This window comes from Aethalodelphis obliquidens, unplaced genomic scaffold, assembly GCF_003676395.1.
Source record: "Aethalodelphis obliquidens isolate GAN/ISIS:26980383/991018 unplaced genomic scaffold, ASM367639v1 scaffold20, whole genome shotgun sequence".
Lineage (NCBI taxonomy): Eukaryota > Metazoa > Chordata > Mammalia > Artiodactyla > Delphinidae > Aethalodelphis > Aethalodelphis obliquidens.
Genome location: NW_020837964.1, coordinates 6,955,995 through 6,979,143, shown reverse-complemented (window position 1 = coordinate 6,979,143; position 23,149 = coordinate 6,955,995). Strand labels below are relative to the sequence as shown.

Below are 23,149 nucleotides of genomic sequence, written 5' to 3'. Positions count from 1 at the left end.
CACCGAGCCTCCCCACTCCATGATTTCCTGCTGGACCCCATCACCTCCCTCCCGGGTACCCTCAACAGCCTCCTCACCAGCCTCCCTGCCTCCAGGCTGCCGCTCTGCAAATCTTGTCCATGTCATGCTGTGGCCAGTGACCTTATGAAGGTGATATCTACAAGTCGCTCCCTGCATGCCCCACGTGGTGGCTTCCCACTGCCCTCAGGGCAGAGTCTGGTCCCTGGGCCTGCATTTCAAGGTACTGCCCGCTCAGCCCCTGCTCACCTCTGAGGCCTCTGCCCTGCATCCCCTGGGCTCCTTGCATGCCTTGGCAAAATGTCTGGGGCTCCCCTGGTGGCACAGTGGTTAAGAATCCGCCTGCCAATGCAGGGGACACAGGTTTAATCCCTGGTCTGGGAAGATCCCACATGCCGCAGAGCAACTAAGCCCGTGCGCCACAACTACTGAGCCTACGCTCTAGAGCCCGCGAGCCACAACTACTGAGCCCGAGCACCACAACTACCGAAGCCCACGCGCCTAGAGCCTGTGCTCCGCCACAAGAGAAGCCACCAAAAGGAGAAGCCCCAGCACCGCAACGAAGAGTAGCTCCCGCTCGCTGCAACTAGAGAAAGCCCGCGTGCAGCAACGAAGACCCAACGCCGCCAAAAATAAATAAAAAACAACAAAAAAAAGTCTGGAGTTTCCTGCATAGGCTGAGGGTCTTCCCACCTCTTTGCCTTTGTATGTGCCGTCCCCCCTTCCAGGAGCACCTTTCCCCTTCTTTACCTGATTCCTAAAGACCTCTTGGAGTCAGGACGTGTCCCCAGTGCCACAGCCCGGCTGGGTTAGATACGCCCCTCCCCCTCCCTGTAGCCCCAAGCACAGTGCGGTCATTGTCTTTACATGGTCTTAGACCCTGAGCTCCGCACCAGGGCCCAGTCCTGGCTAGCCAAGTGAGCCTGGCAGTCTCCCTGCATCCTCACCTGCAGGAGGGGATGCTGATGGGTCAACCCTGTGTCATGGGTTGCAGTGAGAAGGAAAAGTTGCGTGCATGCTTAGGACGCGGGGAATTACTCCTGCAACCGGCAAACAGCAGGAGCTCAATCAAGGTTCGGACAACAGACCTAACTCCCTTGGCGGCGTGGCCTGGGCGTCTTGGTCACAACCACCTGCCATCCCCACCTACGGCATCCACGTCTGTGTCACCGGGTGGGGTCTCTGGCTTGCCTGTCTCCTCCTTGCTTGATGGTTTTCTCAAGGCCGTTGATGTTCAGAACTTCAAGAACAGAATTTGCCAGCAGGCTGTGGGGAGTCAGTGAATTCCCCATTTTCCCGCCTAACTGTGCCTCCCCAGGGCTCACGAGGAGAGAACAGCTCTGCCCGTCTCCTGGGCAGGCTGGAGATGCGTCTTCTCTGGTGAGGGACACATGCGGGGGCCCTGCCTTCCACCCTGGCCCCAGCCCTGGCCGGGATCAAGTGAGAGTGTTTTGGGGGGCCCTCATCTTGTCTGTTCTTGGGAGAGAGGGGGAGGGGGCAGTCCCCACTGTAGGGCTGCCGTGGACAAACTTCGACATTCATGATGCAATTCAACGCATGCTCACACACTTGTGTGTTCACTACAGAGACACCTTCACTTAACAAAAAAGGCACAGACCTGGGGGTTTTAATGATATTAACTGCAGAAGTGCGTGGATGTGAGAAAGCCCCACCTCAGAGCAGAGCACTTGCTGCGTGGCTTTTGGTGCCACTCCTGATGGCAGAAAGGGAACGTTTTTTTGTTGCACAGCTGGCGTTCCCGAGTGACACCATAGCTCATTCCCCAAAGGGGCTTCCAGTATGATTCTCTCACAGCTCTGCGCAGGACCTGGGGATGCAGAGATGAATGACCGGGTCCCGGCCTGAGGGGAGAGGTAAAGAGGCTGGAGCTGCTGGGGTGCAGGCAGAGGAGGGGGGCGCCGGTAACGCTGGGGAGGGATTTTGTTGTCTAGGTTCCTAGTAGGAACTAATCAGGCTCCAGGGGCAGAAGGAAGGAGTGGGGCTGAGGAGCCTGTCCCATCCCCCCAGTAGGCCTGAGGACCCCAAGGGCCACGGCGGGCAGACATTTGTAAATGACCAGGCCTGCAGAGTGCTGCAGGCTGAGCCAGGGCAGCGTGGCTCATTCCCCGGATAACTGACGGGACACATTCAGTTCAAGGAAATATCTCTGTCTTGTGGCGCCATCTGGCCAGCCAGGTGGACAGCTTCCTGCCTGCGGTCCTGTCCCCACACCTTCGGCCCGGCCCAGCCCGGCCCCGGTCCCTCGGGTTTGCACCTGGCCGCACCTCCGCCATCCGCGTGGACAGGTTTCGGGGCGCTGACATTTCGGATCCCGGCTGGCCGCGGGGGTAAGGGTGGGCTGCGGGGGCCGCGGCGCGTTCTCAGAACCGTCGGGCAGGCGGGCCGCGCGGCTCAACACCGGCCTGGGCACCGGCGGGGGCGCGGCTCGGCGTGACGTCACGCGCCCCTCCCCCGAGGCCCCCGCCCACTCCCCAGGTTCCGGGCGGGGCGGGCCCGGGCCTGCCAGGGCTCGCCCGCCCCAGCCCCCTCCCCGGGGGCCGCCCCCTCCCGTCGAGCCGCGCCTCGGCCCCTCGCGTCCCCGCCCGGCGACGGACTCCGCCTGCGAGAGGCCGAAGCCGCGGCGGCAGCCGCCGTTGCCGCCATTGACGTCAGAGGGGCGGGCACATGACCCCGCGGGGACCAATCGCGCGGGCGCCGAGCGGCTTCTGCAATCTCTCAACAGAGCCGGCCCCCGCGGCCCCCGCCGCACACTCGCCCGCGGACGGCCGCCCAGACACACGTACTGTACACACGAGCGGGCGGCGGGGCCGAGACACGCCCGCCCGCGCGGCCCCCGTTCGCCGCCGCCGCCACCGGGCCCCCGGCCCCCCCCGCCGGCGCTGCCCCGCGTCCCCGCCCGCCCGCCCCTCCGCCGAGCCGGTCCGGCCGCCGCGAGCATGCATCCGACGAGCTAGGAGGAAGCCGGAGCCCCGCAGGAAGGACCGAGTGCCGGCCGCCCGCCCGCCTGCCCGCCCGGGCCCCTCCCTTGCGGGGCGCCCCCAGCCCCACACCCCCCCACCTTCCTGGGGGGTGGGGGGGTGCGGGACGCCGACCGGGGGCCCCGCCGCCCGGGCAGCCGGGACAGCCCCTCTCCCCGCCCCCGGCCCCCTCCCCGGCCCGGCCGGCCGGCCATGGATCTGACCAGCACCTCGGGCGGCGGCGATTCCCGGCAGATCGAGGAGACCAAGCCGCTGCTGGGGGGTGACGTGCCGGCCCCCGAGGGCACGAAGATGGGCGCCGTGCCCTGCCGCCGGGCCCTTCTGCTGTGCAACGGGATGAGGTACAAACTGCTGCAGGAGGGCGACATCCAGGTCTGTGTCATCCGGCACCCGCGGACCTTTCTCAGCAAGATCCTCACCTCGAAATTCCTGAGGCGCTGGGAGCCGCACCACCTAACGCTGGCCGACAACAGCCTGGCGTCCGCCACGGTGAGTCGCTCTGCGCGGCGGCGCGCCTGCACCCCCGCGCCTCCCCTCGGGGCCCGGGAGGCGCCCCCTCCCACCGGCTGCCCCCTGCCTGCCGCTGCACCTGGAGCCCGGGGCCTGCAGGGCGCCGGGGGGCGGGAAGAACCGGGCGCCCCTTTCCTGGCCTGGGCTCCGGACTGGATTGTGGAATCCGAAGCTCTGCCCTGCCGGCGGGCTCGGGGAGACCCTTAGAATTATGGAGAGGATCTGGCCCACCCCGGACTGAGCATTTGGGTACCTCCGGGCCCAGCGCTTGTGTTAATTACGGATGGGACCTTGGGATAGACCCCCGAGGCTGGGCCCTGATGGTGGTGGGGTTCCCTTTCGGAAAGCACATCTGGATCTGCGGCGGATGGGAAAACAAAACAACCAGAAAAAAAACAAAAAAACAAAAAAACCCCAACAACCTCAAAACCCCAAAACCCAAAGAATTTCCAGAAGCCAGTTCCTTTCTTTGCTCTCTACCCGTCTTTTTCCTGCCCGGGCTGGCAGGCAAAACTGGGTGCTTCCCTTTCTGAAAAAATTTCACTGACACACTGGGAGGGTGGAAGTGGAGGGGGAGGGGGAGGGAGAGGGGGCAGGGGTCCTGGGCTATCTCCTCCCCACGGGGGGCGGTCAAGTTCTAGTGCGGAAGCTGGCCTGTGGGGTTCTGGTCTTGTATAGTCTATGCAGTATTGTATACGTGTGTTTTGTTGCTGGAGGTTTTATTATGTTATTGTTACTGTTTTAAAATACATGGCTGGGACTGGGTCGCCCTCATGAGAGGGAGAGAAGTCATCGATCTGTTTCTGAAATCAAATCTGCAAGGTGGAGAGAGAGGGCTGCGGTGGGGTCGCAGCGGGGGAGGGTGGCGGGCAGGAGCCGGAACAGGATGCTTTGTGTTTTGAAAGGAGGACAGTTTAAAGCACCAGCTCTGCTTGGGCCCGAGCCTTGCTGTGAGGGGGTCCCGTCCTCTATGGAGAGGTGGCACGTCTTCCCCAGAATGCACGCTCCCCTCTGGGGCAACCGTGATCCGGTTCACTAAGCACGGTGGTCGGGGCGGGGGCGCTGAATCTAACGCCTGCCCACACCTGTGCCAAGAAAACCCAGCCGGGAAACAGGGTGTCGCTTACATAGCATGTCACAAACGTGTAGCATGTGCAGACATTTCCCCGGCATCCATGTTCCCTTGGCAGTGTGTCACAGGCTGTGACACATGCTCCAGGGAATGGGGAGGGGGAAAAGTTAGCAGAAGAAACCATACTCCTTGAAACAGCTCCCCCCGCCCCCCCCCGGGCACTGAAGCACTCGAGGACTTTTATTCTGAATTTTGGGTCCGACGTACTCAGAACACCTATTTTTTCTTTCCTGTGGGCACATTGGTGCAATCTGCAAAGGCTGCTTTCTCGGGGAGGATCCCTGGTTGGCGAGAAGCGGTCCAGTCCCAGTCTCAGGCTCGTGCACGTTCTCAAACCTGTCCCGAGCCACAGGCCTCGGCATTTGGCTTTTCATTTGATGGAGGGAGAGCCTCAGAAAATTCGCCAGCGCGCAGTGTTTCAGATTCAGGGAGGAACTGGTGTCCTCAGTAGTTCCCTGCCTGGGGTCAGCAGCCTCCAGATCTGGCTTCAGAATTTTCCCCTGGCCGGGGCTGGGGAAGCTTTATTTTTCTTTCTGTCACCCCTTAAAGTGAAGGGGAGTTGGGGAGGAGAAGATGGCTGGGAGGCACAGTGACCCTCCGTGGGAAGGACAGGCCGAGCTCCCGTGCTCCCCCGGGAGAAGCCAGGAGCTGTGCTGTGCTGCCCACGGCTGGGGGAAGCCAGCTTTGGAGGCTCAAGGTGCCCCTCCCCCTCCCCCAGTTTACCTCTGATTGCTCAAGAGGTGTCTGCTGGAGAGAGAGTGGGGAGGAAGGGCGCCTGAAGCCCTGCGCTGGCTTCTCAAGCAGGCGTGGTGGTGGCACCTTCGTCTTCTTGGGCCTCTCTGGAGAGGAGCCGTGATTTTCTGGACTGGGGGCCGAGGGCCATCCGTGGCACAAGATTTGTCTCGCAGAGCCTTGCTGTGGCGTTGGGAAGCGAGGAGGGAGGAACTACGCGCGAGTGTCCAATGGGCTGTCCCCTTTCTCCGCCTGTCGTTGGCGAGCCCCGCGGGCAGGGCAGGGAGTGTCCTTACGTGTGGCCTTGGTGGGCTCGGGTGGGGTGCACGGCCCTCCCTGCCGGGGCCTGTGAGCGTGGAGGGGGGCTGCTGAGGCCGTGGCCTCCGGGGCAGGGGTGTGGGTGGCACCACCACTGGGGACCTTGTCCCGTCCTGAGACACCTGGTTGTTGGTGTGTCCAGGCCCCCCACCCCCCACCCCCGCGGGAAGCAAAGCAGGCCCCTGAGGGGTTTCCCTGAGGCCCGGGCGTTATGTAATCTGTCTGCATTTTGTAGTGCGGCCCAAGCACTCAATTGAGAAATGGGAGCCCAAACGAAACAAAGGTGAATCTGAGTGCAGCTCACTCCAACGGAAAGCCCCCTGTGGCCCAGCCGCGAGTTGCTGGCTGTATCGGGCGTTTTGTATTGGTCATAGCCTTCCATGAAGTGTACGTCATCCTTTTGTTAAGCCCTCTACACAGCTCACCTCAGAACCATCTGGTAATTATCTGGTTAATTGTGTGGGCTTCAGGCGCAAGACTCAGAGTGATTGATCTAGATTCAAACCCATAAACAAACCCAATACACCCTCTGCCCAAACCGTTTTCAGGGTCTGTCTGCACTGATCCAGTCAGTTGGATGGTAGTCAGAGCTACAGACCAGGCTTCCACGACCACAGCTGCATCAGGCCTGGGTGGAGGCGTCCGGGGGCTCTCAGTCCCACCTGGCAGGCGCTCCAGCTGGGTACACCCCCCAGGTGGACGGACCTCTCTGCATTCCCTGCCGGGGAGATGGGCTCAGCCTGGGGCCCCAGGGGGCCCGCGGCCTCACTCCCTGGCCTGGCTGTAAACTTTGCCTTCTCTGGGGTCAGGTTGGAGCTTGCCCCTGTGCCTATCTGCTGGGCCGGTTACTGATTAAATCCTTGCAGAGTCAACAGCGCCTGACATGGCCGGTGACAGCGCCGGGCCCGATGCACTCTGTGCTGGAGACTTTGGATCCAGAAGACTCATAAACAAAGGAGGAAACACAAAGGCGCCAGTGACCCGGCTGCCGGGAGGGGGACTGGGAGGTGTCCGCCCCTCCCTGGGGTACACACGGCCGCACCTTGCCGGCGGAAGGGTGCATCTGCCCAGGCTGTGGCCTGGACGCCGCTGTTCCTCATTCCCCTTTCACGTCCAGACTTCCCGGTCCCCGGGCCTCCCTGGGCTTTTTGTGGTTGCCAACCATGGTGTCGGCTGTAGCCAAGAAGGTTCGGGTCCGTGGGTCCAGAATCCATTTTGCCGTTCTCGTGTCTGGGCTGAATTTGATCACCTGCTAGGCATGTTTGTCCTCTGGAAGAGGGCTTTGTCCGTGTGCTTTGTCTCCTCTGCACCAAAGAAGTACGAATCAGCTGCTTACCTTTTATTTTACCTTATTTTTTCTAACATGTAGCAGGTGGCATCTCAGAATGGGGAGGGTCCAATCGGTCAAATGGGGGTCAGAGCACAGGCACAGTAGCCTTGACTTGTTTTTTAAATTTTCACCACTCTGCTGCTTCAATTGAAACGTCTCTGGGCTTTCTGTTGTGGAAAGGAAAAGAGGAGTCACCTCAGTTCTCGTCGGTTTCTTTAGTCTGGTGTTTTCTTGGGGGCGGCAACCTTCTGAACTTGGACTTATGCTTACGAAGCGCCTACTGGGTGTCAGAGTGCTGCATTCATCCCGATGGTGGTTCCCCCTTGGGAATTAAAATCCGTGTCCCCCCGAGTAGTCAGAGGTCCCGTGGGAACTCGCCTGTGTGCACACACACGTACACGCGTGTTCGTTTCTCCGCTTCGTCACCGACACCTCCTCCTTGTGCCCGTCCTCTCTGCTTTTGATTTATGGGATTTTTTTTGTGGCATAAATAAACACAAAGCATTTTTTTTTTCTTTCAGTGCCATTTGTCATAAGATTTTGGAGTATATCAAATTTGTTGCCCAGGTTACTTGTCTGATTGGAGGTGGTGGAGGGGAGGGGCTGAGACAGAAGCAGAGGAAAAAAATCTGAATTCCCTGTAAACAGCACACGTGGTCTGCCTTCCCCAGGCTGCAGTAATGAAGAGCATTTTAAGGAGGGTGTAGTTTTGATGCTGCCATTCTCCTGGCGCAACCCGAGATGCCTTTTCTAGCCGCTGGCAAAGTTGTACCAGTCCAGGTTGAAGGTGTCTCACTCGCTGCTCATGGCTGGGCTTTGCTGCTGAGCTGGCTGGGGCTCCGTGGCCCACAGGTGGCTGTGTATAGTGTTGCCCGCTCCTCTGTGCCAACCGGGGAGCCCGCTGACTCACCTGGCAGTGGGAGAGGGCATTTCTGGGGCACCACGTCCGGTGAGGCTTAGGGGGAGCCTGGTGGCCGTGTCATCCTAAAAAACCAAAGCTCTCTGAGGGTGCCTCACTGCCGGCCTCAGCTTGGCCCACATGGATGGTATCCCCTTGGTGTTTTGGTGGAAAGAACATCTGAGATGGTCAAGTTATGCCTTTGATTAAAGGATTAAGTGAGATTCAGCAAGGCAGCCAAATGGTTCACGGCATCTCCACCGTGGGGCAACACAACGGGGTTTGCTGCCACTTGCACCGGGCTCTGGATTCTGAGGTTACAACTTCCTGGCTGTGTGACTTTTGGAACGTTGCTTTGCTTTCCCGTGCCGGGGCTTGCTTTTCCTCCAAGGGGGTGGGATAATCCTACCTCATTTACAGGGTTGCTGAAAGGATTGGGGATCACTCAGACTAGCACCTAGCAGGACGGCCAGCGCACAGTAGGGGTATGACAAGGGGCCTGTATTCCACTTTGTGTTTTCCTAATTACCCTGAGAGTGCTTCAGGAAATTCTGCCCAAATGCAAGGGATTATTGCTACTTAAAAACGGGCAGTCTCTAGAGGAAAGTCTCCTGAGATGAGCGGTGCATTTGGGAAAGTTAGGGGTATTTAGTGGATCTGGTATGTGTGAGAGCAATGAAATTGTTGAAAGCAGTTTAAGAAAAATTTCTCAGGGGGCACAGTCTAGTTTCCTTTAAAAAAATACAGAACTCTTTTTTTTTGGAAAATTGAAATAGTGACGTGCACATCAAATAAATTCAGATGGTACAACAAGGCATATAAGGGAAAATGAAGCTTCTGTCTTATTCCACGGGCCCGTGGCCCCTAGTTCCCCTCCTCTCAGGCCAGCCCTGCATCCTTGCTGAGCATCCTGGGCATTTACACAGTTCTGTGCCGTTATTGTTCATTGGACGGTGTGTTTTGGCAGTCATTCTAGATCTGTGCCTGTGCACAGCTGCTCTTCCCTGCTGCATGGTGTTCCGTCATAGAGGGGCACCATAATAATACAGGTAGACCATCCCCTATCACTGGACATTGAGGTTAGCCTCAGGCTTTTGCAGTTTCCAACAAGACACTTTCCACTTTGATTGAGTGGAGTTGTTTGTGTTTTGATAATTTGAATGTTTTTTGCCTCCTTCTTTGGTGAGTGTTAAAATATTTAGTCCCCCAGCGCTTTGCAAGGGTGAGCTGACCCTCCCTCAGAGGGGGGAAGGGCAGTGCTGCCTGGGGTCACCGCGGTCTGGAGTCATGCTTGGGTCTGGCTCACTGTCACTGGCTAGGGAGCCTCCTGAGGGTTTGGCCCCCCAGCCCCACCAGGAACTGGTGGGGGGCTCCGGCCAGTCCCGCAGACCTCTGCCCCAAGGACAAGGGTCTGCATGGCCAGGAGAGCTGTTTCCTGCTCCACCTGAGAGCATCGTTTTTGTCCCCAGGCTTCCTGCTTCCCCAGGATGGAAGCCAGGCCGCCTGGCCCCATGGTAGAGAAAAGGAGGAAGTGACAGTGTCTCTTCCCTGCTCCTGGCTCTGGTGACAAGGCACCCAGTGCCTTCAGCGGGCCACCGAGGGAGGCCGTGTGAGGTTGAAAGGAAGCTCAGCTGATACCAGCAGAGCCCTACAAAGGGTGATGAGGCGTGTGTGTGTGTGTGTGTGTGTGTGTGTGTGTGTGTGTGTGTATGGGGGAGGTGTTCATGTCTGTGGAGGCGAAGGGGACCACAGAGAACATAGTTTTGGTGCTGAAGTTGATTGTTGTGGTGAAACTGAATGTCCAGTAGCCATTTCTTTACACCTGCCACATACTGGTGTCTGGGGTGTCAGGAAGGTGGAGGGAGGAGAACAGCCAGTCGCAACAGAGGGGTCAGACAGGCAAGCTTGAGTCCTGCCCTTGCAGCGTCCTAGCTGGTGGGTGACCTTGGGCAGGTCACCTAACCTCCCTCCTTATCTGTGAAATTCACACTCTGGGGACTTCCTTTTAGCATGATGTCAGGATTAGGTGGAGTAAGGCATGGCAGTTCATTCAACAGATAAATATCACTGTTTGTAGGCACTTTGAGGAAAACCAGTCTCTGCCCTCCTGGACTAGGGTAGGTGACAGGCAATAAACCACTGAGTAAGCAATTATAAAATCTGTCTGGCCCCGGAGAAAACAAAGCAGTGGTGGGTGGGGTGTGCGGGGCTTGGGGACCAGGAGCCTTGCTACTCTGCACATGGTGTTCAGGGAAGGAGATGGTATCTAGTGGGGGAGCATTCTTGGCAGAGAGGATGGCAAGTGCAAAGGCCCTGAGGCTGGACCGGACTTAGAAATCACCCAGGGAAGTGCCCGGATCTTAGTAAATGCTCTACAGTTGTCATCACCCCTGCCTTCCAGGAGCTGTTATCATCTATTAAAGAATATTAATGGGCACCCAGCATATGCTAGGTGCTGGGCGTATAGACAGCTCCCTGCCCCCGTGGAGCTTGCTTAGTTTCTAGCACTTCTGGGGTGTGTGTTTATTTAACCCGCTCCCGCCCATAGCGAAGAATAGCTGTGCTTTAAGAGACTCTTAGATTACCAAAACCAGCTCCCTTTGTCCGTACTGTGTTACAACGGTTCTAGGACCTAGAACACCCGAATCACTGAATTCGCCTCAGGCTTTTTTCCCATGGGGAAGCACTGAGTGTGGGGGAAGCGCTGAGCGCCGGCGTGTTGCCCAGCAGCCGGGCTGGGCTTCACACCCAGGACTCCCCGCACCCCTGGCACCTTCACTGCCTTCCTTTGTCATGGGTTCTGCTTTCTAGCTGGTATCAGATTGGGAGAGTGTATAAGCAGATGAGGCTGAGTAAACGCACTTTGGAGGGAAGCAGAAGAGCTGGATTCTCCAGCCCCCTGGTGGGTGGGCAGGACTCCGCGGGGCAGGGCAGCGGAGGCTTCCCTGGGGCCGGGGTCCTCAGGAGGGCGGAGATAGCACGGGAACGTTTCCTGGTGTCCTGGGCCAGTCCCAAGCTCCTCGAGGCCCAGAGAAGCTGCAGATAGGGGCACACAGCCTGGGAAAGCCCAGACTGCCGCCTCGTTTGGCTCACCGTCCTGCCCAGGTGAATGTGCATCGCCGCGCGTGCTTGTGTGAGGCCCAGCCGGTGGTGGGGCCGGGCCACAGTCAGGGTGGGCTCACTGCTGCAACAGCCAGCCCCCAAACCTGGGGGGCTTCATGCAGCACGGTTTACATGTGCCTCGTGTCCCGGTCCGGGGGAGGTTTCTGCCCCTTCAGGGCCTCGGGGAGTCGGGGCTGGGGAGAAGGCGTGAGCCCCAGGCGGAGGTTCGGTCTGTGGGTCTGGCCGCTCCATTGGCCACAGCTTAGTCACATGGCTACCCCCGAGTGCAGGGGAGGCTAGGGAACGGGGTTAGCTGTGTCCAGGAGACAGGAGGCCATGGATAGATGGCGACACCCACCCCAGGACCGTTGGGACCCTGCAGTGGTCTGGAGGTCTCCAGGGTACCAGCAGCAGACTGCTTCCCTGGAAAGGAGATTCAGACGGCGTGGTCTCCTCTGGCTCCTGGGTTTGAGCTTGGTGGCAGGTCAGGAAAGTTTGCAGTCTGCTCTCTGGTGGGGAGTAAAACATCTTCGTGAACCTGTTGCAAGGGATGGAGCAATGCGCTCGTGATTACAGCGACACTTACTGTCCCCCTGCTGAGTGCCAGGTACTGTGCTCTTTTAATTTTCCAGACAGTCCTACGGGGCAGCTATTACTTTTACCATTTTATAGATGTTGCAACAGAGACTCAGACAAGGAGAAATGGGAAGAAGTGGAGTTGAGAGGCAAAGGCAGGTCTGCCGCCACGCCTGAGTGTGTGTGTCCGTGAATATATGTGCATCTGTTGGATCTATGTAACATGATTTCAGCCTCTTGCAGAAACGCCTTAGTGGGGAATCAGTGGGCTTATCAGTTCAGTGCTTGCCGATGTTTGGCAGACATCCCTTTGTGAATTTGTCAAGTGAGTTCAGGGAACTGGTGTTGGAAAGTGAATGCCAAGTATTTGTAAAGGGTAAGAGCCAGGTACCAAGTTTGTGCATTGAGTACCAGATGCTGTGTGTGCAAAGGGAGTTTCCCAGGTACTGCACTTGTGGAGTGAGTATCTCCAGGCACCGGGCTGACAAGGTGAGTGTTCCCTGGTACTACGCTTACAAAGTCAGACGACCCTTTGTTCCCCAAAGGCTCACAGTTAAATTGGGGGACACTTCAGATTAGGATACACTATAGCAGCACACCTCCTCAGAGAGATCTGTGCCTTGTCCTGCTGTTGGGAGGGGCCAGGCGGTTTCAGGAGGGACTTCGTAGGAGAGATGCATCTGGACGGACAGAGGTAGGGCCGGGGACTGGCAGAGAAGGGGCTGGGGGCCAGGGCTGGGAATGGGCAGAGGGGCCGCAGCAGTGGTTGGCACTGTGAGAGCAGGTAGGGAGAAAGATGGAGGCAGGGTCACTTCCCAGAGGGGCCCTCGAGGTCAGTATGGGATTCATGTGCGAGCCGGGAGGGCCCTGGTCATGATGCAGATGGACGGGGAGCGGGCCGCCAGCTGGGAGCCCGGGATGCCCCTGAATGGAAGCTTCAGGAGTGCAGGGATGTGAGCCACCAGGCCAGGCGTTAGTCACAGTAGTGACCACTGCAGCAGTGGTCTCGTGGCCACTCACGAGAGTTTGTTTGCTAGGAGCTGGACTGGGAGGTCACATCGGTGGCCTCCGTAACAGCCCAGCAAGTTGCTGTCGCTCCCTGCATTTTACAGCTGGGGACCCTGAGGCCGTGTCTCTCAGCAGACGCTCTTTGGCCAGATGAGTGGATGAATGAGTGAAGGAAGGAATGAATGAGCTGCCGCACAGTTTCAGTTGGGTGGCCCCTCCTGTTGGAAGGGGTGAGGGAAGAGCCACGTCCAGACCTCCACCCTCTGCGTCCCTGGAACCCTGCGTGTCTCTTTCACCTCCAGTGAAGGACAGTGCATGCAGTGGGCCCTCGAGTTGCCCTGCGGAGCTGGCCTCGGGGTGGACACAGGCCCGCAGTTCCTGGCCCACTGCCGGGCCCGTGAGGCCGCTGCCACCAGAGGCCTCTGGTGCTTTCCGGATCCCGGGCCTGAGCCCTCCGCTCTGAGCTTTGGCTCCCAGGGCTCCCCTTCTGGAAGCTTCCTTCCTGGAGGCCAGGTGGGAAGGCCCCGCCCAGCCGTGGGGCTTGGGAAGGTGGCACCATCGGGCCGAGGCAGGGCAGCTGTGGCGCCCTGCTGGTGCCCTTAGTGGGCTCTCGGGCCTGGGGGCTCTGGGGCAGTGGGAGCAGGGCTGCCCCGCTGGAAAGAGGAGCAGTGACTCTGACGTCTGCCTGTTGCTCCTGTTGGGTCGCGTTTCACCTGTGGCCGATGCCTGCCTTGACGGTGGGAAGGTGAAAGAGCTTGACCCGTCCCAGCAGTCTGGTGGCTACTGGGCTTGGGGGTCCAAGCAGGGTCAGCCTGCGGGGTCACACAGACCAGGACGGGGTGGAGGTGACTGCGGGGCAGTAGCGATCATTTCCTGCAGCCCCCGCGGAGCCCCTTGGGTGTATCTGTGCATTTAACCCAGCCCCCGAGGCTCTTGTTTACACTTGGGGAAACTAAGGCCCTGTGAGTTTCAGGTTACATCACTGCAACCCAGACGACCTGGCTCCAGAGCCAGAGGCCTCCTGCAGAGCACGGCGCCTCCTTGGTGGCTTCGAGCACAGGGACCTGGGCTGCGAGGAACAGTCACCAGCAAAGCAGTGAGAACTACAGCTAGTGCTCGCACAGAGTCTTCTGTTCTGAGCCTACACGTGGATGAGCACTTTTCTTTTATTGCAGTATAGTTGACTTGACAATATTATGTTAGTGTCAGGTACACAGCGTAGTGATCCAGTATTTTTACAGTTTACACTCCCTTAAAAGTTATGACAAAATAATGCCTATAATTCCCTGTGCTGTACTACATGTCCTTGTTGCTTATCTATAGTTTGTATCTCTTAATCCCATACTCCTGTCTTGCCCCCCCCCACCACTGGTAACCACTTGTTTGTTTTCTGTGTCTGTGAGTCTATTTCTGTTTTGCTCTATACATTCGTGTTATTTTTCAGATTCCACACGAAAGTGACATCTACAGTATTTATATTTCTCTGATCTATGTCCATTCACATTCCTGCAAATGCCAGAATTTCATTCTTTTTTTTTTTTTTTTTTGCGGTACGCGGGCGTCTTACTGCTGTGGCCTCTCCTGTTGTGGAGCACAGGCTCCGGACGCACAGGCTCAGCGGCCATGGCTCACGGGCCCAGCCGCTCCGCGGCACGCGGGATCCTTCCAGACCGGGGCACGAACCCGTGTCCCCTGCATCGGCAGGCGGACTCTCAACCACTGCGCCACCAGGGAAGCCCCATTCTTTTTTATGGCTGAGTAGTATTCCATTGTATATGTATACCACATCTTCTTTATCCATTCGTCTGTTGATGGACATTTAGGTTGCTTCCATATCTTGGCTATTGTAAATAATGCTGCTGTGAGCATTGGGGTGCGTGTATCTTTTCGAATTAGTGTTTTCTTTTTTCCCGGATACGTACCCAGGAGTGAAACTGCTGGGTCATACGTAGATGAGCTTGTTTAAACCTCCGATGCACCTGTGAGGTATTGCTGTCATGGTTCCTGTTTTACAGATGATCAAACTGGGGCCCAGAGAGATGAGGTCGCTACTTACCCAGCTAGTAGTGGTGGAGCTGGGATTTGCACCCAGGCCATCTGGCTCCAGAGAATAACTGCATGTGGCTGTGAGCCCGGCTCAGGAGCAGAGGCTCAGGAAGACCCAGGGTGGCCAGGGCTGGCTCCCTGCCGAGCAGGGGGGCCGTGCAGAAGGCGGGAGGGTGGGGACAGAGTCGAGTGTCTCACCCTGGGTGGTTCGGCCGTCTTCCTGCAGACGCATCTCTGGGAGAGCCGTGGTGGAGGTTTGCTTCTCACCTGCCCCTGCTTGGTGTTGGGGTCGTGAACTCAACCTCTCGGAGCCTGTTTCCTCGCCTGAGATGGCCTGACCCTGAGAGCCGGCTGTGATGGCTTGGTGCAGGCGAGCATGGGGTCTGGAGCCCGTCTCAGAGCGTGACTGGGCTCCCCCCACCCCTCGGGGCTCTGGCTCAGCCCCTCTCCCCTCCGCTGTGGGGAGTGCTGCTGGCCACCGGAGCCTCCCCGACCCCCAGTTGGAGTGAGGGCTTGCTCCCTGCGAGCTCCAGCTGGGTGGCGATTGCCTCTTTGCCCGTCTGTCTTCTCTACCAGCTATTCGCCTCCGTACTTGTAAAAAATAAAACAAAAATAATCACCCAGGGTTGATGATGATCTTAAAAAATAAAGAAGAAAAAGATTCTCCCCTAATCCCACCACCCAGAAAGCACCCAGATGCACACTTTGGGGTAGAGCCATCTCTGCTTTCTTCCTGGACGAGTGCGTGTGACACACATGATCGTGTGCACAGCGAGTAGGGCGAGGTCTTATTCATAAGTGCTAAGCCATTTTCATACATGATCTCAAAGTGTGTCCCCTTTGGCCTTATTGATCTTGGGCCCCAGATCTTACCTGGTGGTGGGGGCCGTCCTGGGCTTTGTGGATGTTGAGTATCCCTGGCCTCGGCCCACTAGATGCCAGTATTCCGCTCCCCACAGTGTAACAGCCCCAAATGCCTGCGGATGTTGCCACAGGTCCCCTGGGGGGCACATCACCGGCTGAGAACCCCTGTGGTGACTTGGCTGATGTCCCACCTACCCTGAGAGATCCCGTTTAATGAGTAGCCCCGGCTGCGGGCTGGCCCGGGGGAGAGCTGGGAGCCTGTGCTCCTGTCTGCAGTCACCTTGCCTCTTTGGAACCTGGCACAGAGGTGGGAACCGAGAACTGCGTGGGGCTGCAGGAGCCCAGATCCCTCTGTCTGCGTGGCGCGGGCCGAGAGCCGGCAGGGACCCTGGAAGGAAATCCTGCTGGCCCCGGCATTAGCGAGCTTCCCACACCTTTGATCCCTCCTGTCGGCTCCCCTGCTGTGTCCTGATGACTCAGGACTTCAGAGATCTGGGTTGTTGGAAGGGGAATTGCTTCATGCCACTAAAAAAGAAGAAAGAGAGGAAATTAGCATTAGGAAGTTTTGGTGTGAGGAAAATGACTCTGAAACCTGCTTCTCGAATCCTGTTTGAGTATTTTTGGGGGAGTGGGTGCAGCGAGGAAAGGGGGTGGGCCGTGGCCGGCGACCTGGCCACATGGCTCTTCGATAAAGGCCTTCCTCTGTCTGAGTCAAGCCCCACCCAAGGCTGTGCTTTGGGTCCCTCTGCTTTTTGGAGCTAAGTGAACCATACCACCAGGAAAGATACGAAGAGGAAGCTTCTGGAGTATGTGTGGGCCCTGCCAGCAGGTGCAGTGAAGGTGCGAGGGTCTCAGGCCAGAGACTGTTGCAGAGGGCAGCGGTCTGGGGTTCTTCTAATGCCCCAGTGGTCAGCAGGGTGCCTCTGGGCCGGGACAGCCGAGTGCTGGTGGATCTCAGCCCCTGCTCGGCCCGGCTGGGCAATCTCGTGTCGGGCAGGCCCTGCTCGGCATTCACCTTGGCCTTGCTTGAAGGGGTGTGTGCTGCGGATTGGGGGGCTGCAAACGCTCTGCCCCCACTTTGAAACCCAAGGTGGAGGCAGAGGCGCCAAAGACCCTGCCTTCCCAGGTCAGTTCTTCCCTAGTGGTTGGTGGGGGGCAAAGTGGTTTCGAGCTGTGGCCAGAGTTTTTGGATTCAGACACTTCATATTAGACCATGTAAGTAGTGGTGTGATCCAGCTCTCAGTTTTCTCATCTGTAAGCTGGGGATAATCGTGGCCACCTCCCAGGGTTATCCGAATCATAAAGGAGATGCTGCACACATGGAAGGTGCTTGGTGGTGTCAGGCTCGGAGCCAGTGCTCAGTCAGTGCGCCTCATGACCACCAGCTCAGTCCTGGCTGCCGCTCTGCCCACTGCGTTCCCGCTTCTGCTCGACTGTGAACTTCTCGAAGGCAGGTGTCTCATCCAGCCATACCCGATGGCAGTACAGGCTTGTGGCTGAATACGGTTGCTTGATGTATAGAGGCCCCAGGCGTCGCAGGGACGGAAAAGGGTCTCACGTTTTGCTGGAAACCCCGGCCCTGCCTGGCGACCTCGCAGCCGTTGGGAGAACCTCCAGGGTGTGCTTGTGACCTTGGGCACCGGGACCTGGAATGGACCACAGTCCTGGACTCAACCCCAGTCACCGTGTCCCCGACTTGGGCAAGATAGAAACTGGCAGTTGGGAAGATTAAGACATTATTGGTGGTTTGCGCCTCAGCTTTCAGCAGCAGTGCTTGGGAAATAAGATTTTGATCTTGGAAAATATGATTTAAAAACAGAATTGAAAGTCGCTTTTATTTTCTCAACGATATTGCCCCTGACACACGCACAGGGCCTTGAATGGTGGTGTCCGGTCCGAGTCTGCCAGTGGGGAGCCCACTCACGGCCCTTCCATGAGGCGCACCTGTGTATATATCATACCCCTACCGCCCCCCGCCCTCGGCTCTCCACCTTTGATCCCCCCACTTGGGTCTGCAGTGACAGAGCGCCCCGTTTAGACAGAGCCCGGGAAGGCCGTCTACTTCTGAGGGAGCTCACTGTGTCGTCTTAGCCTCGCTCCCACCGTTGACTGCGACCCTGCTGCCAGGGGAGGGGGCTTCTTCCTTGGACCCCTGCCGAGAACTAAGCCCATTGATGGGTGGCTTCACGGAGCTTGAATCTGGTTGTCCCATCTAGTGTTCCCATCCCAAAGCAGGAGGAGGGTCCTCTCCCTGCTGGACGAAGATTGGGAGCTCTGAGTCCCCACCAGGCCCCCTAGGGAGCCTTCTGAGAGGTGGGGTCTGGCCCCCTGGCCATCCCAGGATTAGCACTCTGTTCTTGACCACCCTTCCCTGTGCCCAGGACCTGGCTGTGTGGCCTTCATCCACGGGCTTCTGTGCTCTCCGGCCTCCAGGTGGGCTTGGCTCATAAGTGGGGACCCTGCAGGGAGATGGAGGCCCTTGGCTTCTTCCTTCAGGGTTGCTGTGGGCAGGCAGCGTCCCTTGGTCACGGCCCCTGTCCTGTCACCACCCCCCCACCCCCCCACCCCCGATTCCGGGCTTCAGTAACTGCTCCTTTCGCTTGTCCCTTCAGGCCTTGGGGTAGGAGCACGTAGGGTAGGAGTGAAGTGACCAAGTCCTGGCTTTCCCGGGACTGGCCCAGGTGTTTACACTCACGTCCTGTGTCCCGGGAAACCCCTCAGTCCCAAGCAAATCAGGACATTTGGTCACCCTAGGAGAAAACCACCTCTTGTGTTTTCCCTGTGTTCTGCCCACACCTTGGTATGTTGTCCTTTTGTTACAATTTCTTCAAATGACACCGTTTTGTGTCTGCCATCTGCTTCTCCCCAGGGCCCCGGCTGATACACCAGGAGCTTCAGGAGGATGGAGTTGTTTTCAGAGCCTCTTTCCTTTTAGAGTTCGTAGTAGCCAAATGGGCTGTAATGCTAAACGTGGGGAGAAAGAAATTAATCTCTTGCACTTATACTTTTTTTCTGAAAATATGCCCCCTTCAGAGACAAATGGTGATGATGATAGCCGTGGCTCTCTGCCCACTTACTATGGGCTTCTTGTTGTGTTAAGAACTTTGATGCACCGTTGTGTTTAATCATTATGACAATCCTCTGAGGATTGTCCAGGATGAGAAAACTGAGGCTTAGTGAGGTAAAGTAATTTGCCTAGAGCTCAGGATGGGTAGGAGGTCGGGCCAGGGTATGAACCCCGATGACGTTCCCTGCGAGGTTTCTATGCTTACTGATGAGGTGTTTTACAACCCAGGCCAGGCCAGACAAACCCACAGTTTTGCTGCTTCTGGCTTGGACAGGGTGTCTTATTGGGGGTGCAGGCAGCAGATCTGATGTTCTCCACTTCCTCTCATGTGGCGGGGCTGTGTGCATGGAGCATGCAGGACTGGCTGGGCAGCCAGTTTTGGCCTTGCTGAATTTAGCTATGGCTGGTGTTGGAAAATGTTAGTCTGTTCTTTCCTTTTCCATACCCCCCCTTTAAAATTTTTATAGTTAAAATCGGAGGCGGCCAGACTTGGAAGAGAACCTGCAGGTCATCTAGTTCTGGGATGGTGAATGTATGACACACGTGCAGCCATAGCTCATTGCCTAGCCCCTGGTAGACATTGCTAATCAACCCAGGTGTAATCGATCCTTCCCATTGAGCCTGGAGACAGCCACTGCTAATCAACTGTTGTTGGCATGCACCATGTCTCCCACTGTATACATTAGGAACTCAAGGCCCAGAGAAGTTAAATGACCCTCAAGGGAGCCACTGGGGTTGTGGAGCCTGCTGTTGAGAGATGACTTTGGGTTAAAAGTCCGCCATCTAAGCAAAGTGTGGTGTGGGGGAAGGACCTGGGTTTTGCATAGCAGTGTGTGGATCTGGGTTTAAATCCCAGTTCTGCTTTTACTGGTTGTAACTTCAGGCAAGTCACATGGCTTCTTTGAACCTGGTCTGTGAAACTAGAAATTGTAATCCCTACATCCCAGGGTTGTGAGGAATAAATGACATGGAATGTTAATTCAGCCTCCAGCAGATACTGGTGGAGGGCCTAGTGTGCGCCCAGGACTGCTCTGGTCCTGGCGTGTGGTGGTGAGCCCTGTAGACAAGGCCCTCCCCTCAGTGGCTGTGCCTTAAAGATTCAAGTGATGCTGCATTTCTTCCTCTTTGCTTCTTGGAGACCCTGTGAAATTGTGGTGTTATTGTTATTTTTTAACAACACAGCCGCTTAAATTTGGCCTGTTTATGCATCACATGACTTGCTTTGGGAAGTGATGTATTTTTTCTTTCATTCCTCATCTCGTTTCCATCCTTGTATCTGGGCCGATTGGGACAGGGAGACCGAATGGATATGACAGGAGACTGGGTCTTAGACCGTTTAGAGGGACACACTCCTTTTGGAAATTTGATGAAAGCTGTGGACCCTTCTGCAGGCAAAATGCTAAGATGACAGGCTTATAAAGTTTAGCATCTGTAGTGTAGGCATTTTTAGGGATTGACTCATGGACCCCTCAGGTTATAGTCAGTCCAGGGGGCCTGGGACACTCTAGTTAGCATGCAATGGAACTTTGCCCGGAAATAAACATGTAAATGACAAAAGCAAAATGGTTCATTATGAAAGGTCAAGGTTTTTATTCAGAGTTCTGCTCCTTTGGCTGGGCAAGTGGGTTTGTCCACGTAGCATTTTCTATGCTTGTTAAGCTGTGTTTAGTCTTCTTGGTTATGGTAAAAGATTTTTTCTTTTACCCTAGTCTGGAGTTTCAAGGTTGGTACTTCTTGCCCCTAAAATGTTTATTTTAAGGTTTAGAACAGTTCTTCACTCTGATAAGGCAGAGAGCATCATTGCAGACGCGCCGTGGTGGAGCACAGGGCGACTCCGCTGGCACTGCAGATGGTGGCCCAGCGCTCAGCCTGCCCGGCGCACAGTGACCTTGGGCCACCTCACCTCTCTGACCTGTGAAGCGGGGGACAGAATGACCACCAACCCCTGGTAGTCAAGGATTAAAGACTCTAGTAAGCATGACAGTCCAGAGAATGTCCAAATAGGCCGTGGTGGATTTTGTATTCAGTTGCTTGGAATTGGATCCTTTGCTCTGTGAAAGGTTGCTGTTTTTACTGAGCCTGTACGATGGAGGTTGCCTGACAGATCCCACTGAAGTGAACTGAGTTCTTCTGTGAGGGGCAGGATGAGTACAATTCTAATGTGCTTTCTCCTCCTGGACACGCAAGACTTCAAGCAGGCTGACCAGCATAGTTAAGAGAAAGCCAGGGTCTTCCTTGGTTGGTAACTTATAGAAGGGCCCCAGTAATGAGTCCCCTCGTCGCCTTTGACTCTTCCGACGCCCTCTGCCCCCTACCCGGGGCACCGTCTTTAGCCACGCCCTGGACTGAAGCATGATTTCGGTGACTTGAGAGAGAGAGGGTTCCAGGGAACCATTTCACGTTCAGACCTGGGGTTTGCTGGGGTGATTGCTTTGCCACTGACGTTTGCATGTGGGTGTTCTTGCCGGAGAAAGAGTTGGACTTTCCCTTTGTTTTGCTTCATTATCCCCACTACATTTGGCAGTCTGGGCGGCATGAGGTGGTGTGTTTTTATGGCTCTCAAATTTGTCTTTAAAAGTGTGCTGTGAGCCTGGAGGCCTCCCGCATCCCTGAAGATTTTGTAGGGAGATCTGAGATGACTGTCCAGCTGGGCGGAGTAATGGAATCTCCCATTTCTTGAGCACCTACTGTGTGCCAGGCACTTATGCATCTCATCTCACCCTTGCAGCAACCCCCCGGGTGGGCAGTGTCCCCGTGTCACAGGGCTGGGGACAGCCCCTGGCCTTCGGGGTCACACAGCTGTTGGTTGCACAGCTGCAAGTCACACCCAGGTCAGGCTGACCTGAATCCATGCGTTTTTCCCTGAGTCCCACGCTGCTGTGGCCTCAAGGGACTTCCTCGGTGTTCTTCATGTCCCCACCCTGGTAAGATTCCACTTGAGGAAAAATGAGTAGGCACTGGTTGGACAAGGGAAAGCCTGGAGAGTTCTGTTTCTCCAGCTCGGCAGCCTCCTTGCTGCTGAGCTCAGGTGTGGCTGGGATTGTCCCTGCCGTCCTAGTCACGTCCTAGTCACCGGCCAAGGTGGCCTTCTCCAGGCAGCCGGCTCTGGAATGAAGTTAGGGCTTCATCTGCCTCACCTGTGTGACCTTCCATGACCACCCTGGCCGGTATATAAAGGAAGGGGGTGCAGAGGAGGTAGCTTTCTCATCAGTCTCCCTGTCTCACAGGTGAGAAAACTGGGGCTCTGTGGGGGGGTGTGGCTTGGGCGTGGCCATTTGGATAATGAGGGGCCAGGCTGAGCCTGAACTGTTCCTAGTAGGTGTGTACCACCCGTTTACCTGGAAGAGGTGCATCTTGGGGGTTGGTGTCACGAGCCGGAGGCACATACCTGCCAGCATCTTCCCTGAATCAGCTCTGAGTCACTACATGAGGGAAGAGATCCCTCTGGTTGCTGAGTCCACGTCTGGTCTGGCGGGGCCTTTTGAGATCATCTAGGCCCGTGCTTTCATTTTACAGTTGGGTAAACTGAGGCCCAGGGAGAGAGACTGCCCGGGTCACCATTCCTTCCCCGGCGTAGCTTCTGGTTTTCTCTCTTTATCTACACTGTGGCGCCACAGTCTTATTTAGGCATTTGAGTTCTGTGTGTGTGTGTGTGTGTGTGTGTGTGATGAAATATACATAACATTTATCATTCTAACCATTTGTAGGTGTGCAATCCAGTGGCATTAAATACATTGACAGTGTTGTGTTACCATCACCACTACCTATACCCGAAACTTTTCATCATCCCCAACATAAATTCTGTACCTATTAAACAATAACTCTCCCTTCTCCACTCCCCCCAGCCCCTGGCAACCTCTATTCTACTTTCGGTCTCTGTGGATTTGCCTGTTCTAGGTACATCTTGTAAGTGGTATTATATGATACTTATGCTCTTGTGTCTGGTTGGTGTCACTTAGCATAATGTTTTCAGAGTCTACCCATGTTATAGCATATATCAAAATTTCCTTCCTTTTCACAGCTCAATAGTACTCTATTGTATGGGTAGACCATATTTTGTTTATCCGTTCATCTGTTGATGGACACTTGGGTTGTTTCCATGAACTCTTTTTTTTTTTTTTTTTAAGATTTTTTTGATGTGGGCCATTTTTAAAGTCTTTATTGAATTTGTTACAGTATTGCTTCTGTTTTATGTTTTGGTCTTTTGGCCACAGAGGCATGTGGGATCTTAATTCCCTGACCAGGGATCGAACCTGCACCCCCTGCACTGGAAGGTGAAGTCTTAACCACTGGACCACCAGGGAAGTCCCTGTTTCCATGAACTTTTGACTCTGTGATGATGATGCTGTGAACATGGGGGCAAATATCTGTTAGGATTCTTGATTTCAGTCCTTTTGCCTACATACCTAGGTGTGGACATTTATTATTTAAAGACATTCATCTCCTTCTCTCCCATTTCAAAGGGAACTCGGGTTCATTGTAGAATAATTAGTCAGTACAGTCAAACAAAAGAAAAAAATAAGATTTAACCAGAATGGGAACACCCGGG

At 56.1% G+C, this 23,149-nt stretch overlaps 2 protein-coding genes across 2 annotated transcripts in view; one reads left to right on the top strand and one right to left on the bottom strand.

Moving 5' to 3' along the window:
• Positions 1–596: 596 nt before the first annotated feature.
• On the bottom strand, positions 597–2,977 carry LOC113627370 (zinc finger X-linked protein ZXDB-like). Its single transcript, XM_027119909.1, has 3 exons — positions 2,304–2,977; positions 1,692–1,880; positions 597–1,284 (listed from the first exon to the last, which is right to left on the bottom strand). The coding sequence occupies exons 1-3, from the start codon at positions 2,975–2,977 to the stop codon at positions 1,185–1,187; spliced, it is 963 nt and encodes a 320-aa protein (XP_026975710.1). The 3' UTR covers positions 597–1,184.
• CMIP (c-Maf inducing protein) overlaps positions 2,922–23,149 on the top strand; it is a 236,709-nt gene continuing 216,481 nt past the window's right edge. Inside the window, exon 1 of the mRNA XM_027119169.1 lies at positions 2,922–3,506. Coding sequence (XP_026974970.1) covers positions 3,210–3,506 — 297 coding nt within the window. The 5' untranslated portion in view covers positions 2,922–3,209. The remainder of the gene's footprint in view (positions 3,507–23,149) is intronic.